This window comes from Castanea sativa, chromosome 11 (genome assembly GCF_040712315.1).
Source record: "Castanea sativa cultivar Marrone di Chiusa Pesio chromosome 11, ASM4071231v1".
Lineage (NCBI taxonomy): Eukaryota > Viridiplantae > Streptophyta > Magnoliopsida > Fagales > Fagaceae > Castanea > Castanea sativa.
In genome coordinates, this window is record NC_134023.1 from 28,769,776 (window position 1) to 28,774,267 (window position 4,492).

Below are 4,492 nucleotides of genomic sequence, written 5' to 3' on the forward strand. Positions count from 1 at the left end.
GGAGAAAAAGTGTATTTTAATTTATGGGTCATGCTAACAAATCCTCTTAGAGCAATTGTTAACAATCTATTTTAAGAAAGTTTTGACATTACTTTTATAGAAAACGAAAAAAACTGTCAAAACGTTAATTTTTTCTTTCTTTTTCCATAAAACATTTCTTTAAATAGATTGTTATTCAATGCCCTAAGGACATCTGTTAGTATTTCCCTTAATTTATATATGAATAAAAGGAAATAAATATATAATAAATAATAAAGGCTCTTAATAATTATTATATTTTCTATTATAATAATAATCAATATATTTTCTCTCTTATATGAATATGAATTATGAGGGGACAATCTGTAATTGGCATATTATTTATGTAAGAGTAAGTCTAGTACCATACTAATTTTTACAATTTTGTTACATGGTGACTTGTAAGTGGTGGAATCATAGATCCACATGAACCCACTATATTATTTTCACTACTCACAAGTTTTTTTTTTGGTCAGATACTACTCACAAGTTGCCACATGACAAAGTTGTGAAAATTAGTGCAGTATTAGACTTACTCTTTATGTGTCTGTGAAGGGCCTTGCGCGTGGGGACCGTGGTCCAAATGGGACTCTTTTTATTCGGATAGCAGGAGCCTTGAAGTGAAGAGCTTTCCATCTCAATCACATTTATAAATACCTCTGTTGCTATTCAATTCAGTAATTAGCACCGACTCCGACCCATCAATCAATCCCTCTGTTCCACTTTAGATCATTTTGGAGCTTGCCATTGCGTGAAATTGACTCAGTATTTAGGATGAAGTCATGAAACAAACGAGTCATGAAACAAATTATTTATTCAGCAAAAAAAAAAGAAAGAAATTATTCACTTGTTTCACCCAAAAAAAAAAAAATCACTTTAGCAACTAAAAATTATTTAGGGGAAATTGCCAAAAACACCATTAAATGTTTGAGATTGTTTGAATTTAACATCATAGATTCTCATCTGTTATCATAAGTAGTCCCTCCGCTAGTTCACTAATGGAGAATCTATTTTTGCTAACAAAAGGAAACTTTAAAGTGTAAAATTCAAAATTTTAAATTTCATGATATAAAATCCGAATAACATTAAACTTTAGGAGGTGTATTTACAATTTACCCAATTATTTAAAAATTAGTTCTTTTTTTTTAGAAGAATTTAAAAAGTAATTATAAGATAATCTAATAAAAATTATAACATTTTTCACAACTATTTTATTTGACGGATGTAATTGGCTAGTTGCTATTTCACATGACATGAACCTATTTTTCTTTACCACTCACAACCTGCCCGCTAGATGAATAATTATAGCAAAAATATAGGGGGTGTTTGGTACATCATTGCAAACAACAATTTTCAGTTTTTAAACAGCATTACACGTATTTTCACATATTTTTTCACCTACACGTATTTTCACACATGTTTTCAAACAACAATTTTCAGTTTTTAAGTGCATGTACTAAACTCCCCTTTTAAACCATAGAAAGATGACAGTGTTGGAAACCCTGGGCCCAAGCCCAAGGTTACGAATCATTTTCAGTTTGGGACACTAATCCACGAAGTAAGTGGGCCAACTTGTAAGGGCCCTGAATGCTCCTCATGAAATGTCTGTGGATCTACAATTGTCCACAAAACCTCATCCTAACCACGTGTCTGTCTTTGTACTTTGTACTTTTGTACCATGTGTGTGTCTATGTATATGCAGATGATTTATTTATTTATTTATTTATTATTAAATGGTTAAAAATTACTACATTACCATGCAGTCCTTGTTGCTAGAAACAAGTTTTGTGGTAGATGATTGGTAAGCATTAGCATCCGGTTTCTAACAAATATTCTATTTTATCATCTCAAAAATTATTTTATCAATTATATCATATCATTTAACAATACCCCAATATCTCATCTTTTATATTTCTTTTTCTTTTTGGTTAAAAGGATGATTCATTAAAAAACTAACAAACTACAACTGTTTCAGGACAAAGCCTGTTAAAATACATGCCATTAAAGTCTCCCTTAAAAGCATCCAACACATCCACAAGCGGACTATTAAAAACACAATACTTTAACTGTTGCTCAGCTCCCTTCCTCGCCATCACGTTTGCACAATGGTTAGCTTGCTAATAGCAGTGCCTAATCTGAACTTGCTGGAAATGGTTTAGCAACTGTCTGCAATCATCAAGGATAGGAGAAATTATATTGTTTACATAGCCTGGGTTTGTCAAAGCAACCACAATCATACTAGCATCCACCTCAACTATAAGGCATTGTATATTTAGATTGTTACATAAGACAAGCCCATCCCTCAGCCCTCACATTTCTGCTACAAAACTACTTGTTGACCCGATGTGTCTGGAAAACCCCATGATCCATTCGCCATGATCGTCTCTCACAACTCCTCCACATCCGGCTTTCCTCAAGTTGCCAATGCATGAACCATCTGTATTCAATTTCTTCCAACCACTTGGAGGCCTTTCCCACCGAATCCTCCTTAACACGTTGCGAGTGGACTACCTGGGCGAAGGCACACAGTGCATGAATTCCATAACTTGACTGTCAATGACTGAAGGCAGCTTCGGGTTTGGGCTTTTCCCATTGAAAACAAATTGATTCCGGCTCTTCCATATCGACCACACAGCAAAATGAAAGAGTAATCTCCAATGAGGTTTGCCACAGATGAAGCTATTGTTTGCTCTTCCATTTGTGCTCAACCAGTATTGGAGATTAGCATTCCAAAAGGCTTGATTCCTAGTCTCAACTCCCAGCTAAATCCATACAGCCCTGACCCGCAAGCAATCTCTAAGGGCATGAAGAATTGATTCTGAACCCATATGGCAGATAGGACATCTATCATCTTCCCCCACACCTCTTCTCACCAACCAACCTTTGACACCTATACTATCATGTGCACATTGCCACAAGAAAGTTTTAATCCTAGGAAGCGATTCAATTTTCCATATCCAGCCACATTTAACTGCAAGGTTAGAGTCAACATCCAATGTCATAGTGTAATCACTCTTCAAATCAAATTACCGTCTTAGACTACCAATCCAGACTAGATTATGGCAGCCCCGATTTGTGATTGAAACTGAAATTGCTTGGATCATTGCCTTTATTTTTGCAGGAAGAACAAATTGAAGTCGAACCCAATTCCATCCTGAGTCAGTCACAACATCCTGCACCTCCAAATGGTCCCCTTCTCGGCTTAGAGGGCCATGAATCAGGTGACGAAGAGGCCCTTTAGGCGTCCAATTGCCTTGCCAAAAGCTTAGATTGCTATCTCTACCAATCGCCCACATACTGCCTTTTGCAAAATAGTCCATACCTCTCTTCATTGCTTTCCAGGTCGTAGAACATAGCAGTCTATCCCCATTTATGGCGTTAACTCTTCTAGAATTGCAATATTTGTTCCTTAGAACTAGCGCCCACTTGGCATCTTTCTTGGTATGAAAATGTCAATTTAGCTTCGCAAGAAGGGCAGTATTCCTACCATTTGCTGACTGTAAACCAAATCCTCCCTTCTCTTTCGCCTGTGCCACTTTATGCCATCCAACCCAATGAATTTTCTGAGTACCTTCCAATGACCTCCAAAGAAAGTTCTGATTCACCCGATCTATGCCTTCAAGAATTTTACCCGGAAGTTGATTACATTGCATTATGTAAGACGGAATTGCAGCTTAAGAAGCTTGAATGAGCACGGTACGGCTTGCCAAAGAGAGCAAATTCGCCTTCCACCCTACCAATTTCTTTTTCACCCTTTCAAGAATGAAATTATAATCTTGCAAGGAAGAACCAAGGTGTCTAATGGGAAATCCAAGATTTTTCCAAGGAAATGAGTGGAAGAAAAATCAAGGATATCACAAAAAGACTCCTTACTATCCCTATCCACATTAGGCGAGAAATACACCTTGGACTTAGCTTCACTCACCGTCTGACCTGACAGTCTACAAAACTCATCAATGGCATCTCTTATAGCACTGCAATTAGTGGCATTTGCTTTGGCAAAGAGAACTAGATCATCCGCAAAAAACATGTGAGAAAAGGCTGGATCATTTTGAGAAACCTTCCGAGGCTGCCATAACTTGGCAACACATTTTTCTTGAATGAGCTGACCCAAGAAGTCCATACAGAGAATGAAAAGGTACGATGACAATGGATCAGCTTGCCTTATTCCTCTAGATGGGTGAATCGGATCCAAAGCTTCACCATTGAACAAAATTTCTGTTGACACAGTGGATATACAACTCATAATAATGTCAAGAATGTGAATTACGCAGGTTAAAAAAAATGTGAATTACGCAGGTTTTTGTGAAGGCCAAGACTCACTGTCATCGTCATCTAGCTACGGTAATGAACCCTGGAGCCGAGCCACATCCTTTAAGGATAAGCTCATTGGGGAGATACCAGGAGCTTATACTCAGGCCTTCAACTTCGAGGGTCTTATGGAGGAGGAGGTAGATATAGATGATGAGGTGGA

The 4,492-nt window shown here is 37.1% G+C and overlaps 1 protein-coding gene across 1 annotated transcript; it reads right to left on the reverse strand.

The window, feature by feature from the left end:
* Positions 1 to 3,766: 3,766 nt before the first annotated feature.
* On the reverse strand, positions 3,767 to 4,264 carry LOC142616322 (uncharacterized). The gene has a single exon (XM_075789198.1). It carries the CDS (start codon positions 4,262 to 4,264, stop codon positions 3,767 to 3,769), a length of 498 nt encoding a protein of 165 aa, XP_075645313.1.
* Between the last annotated feature and the right edge of the window lie 228 nt (positions 4,265 to 4,492).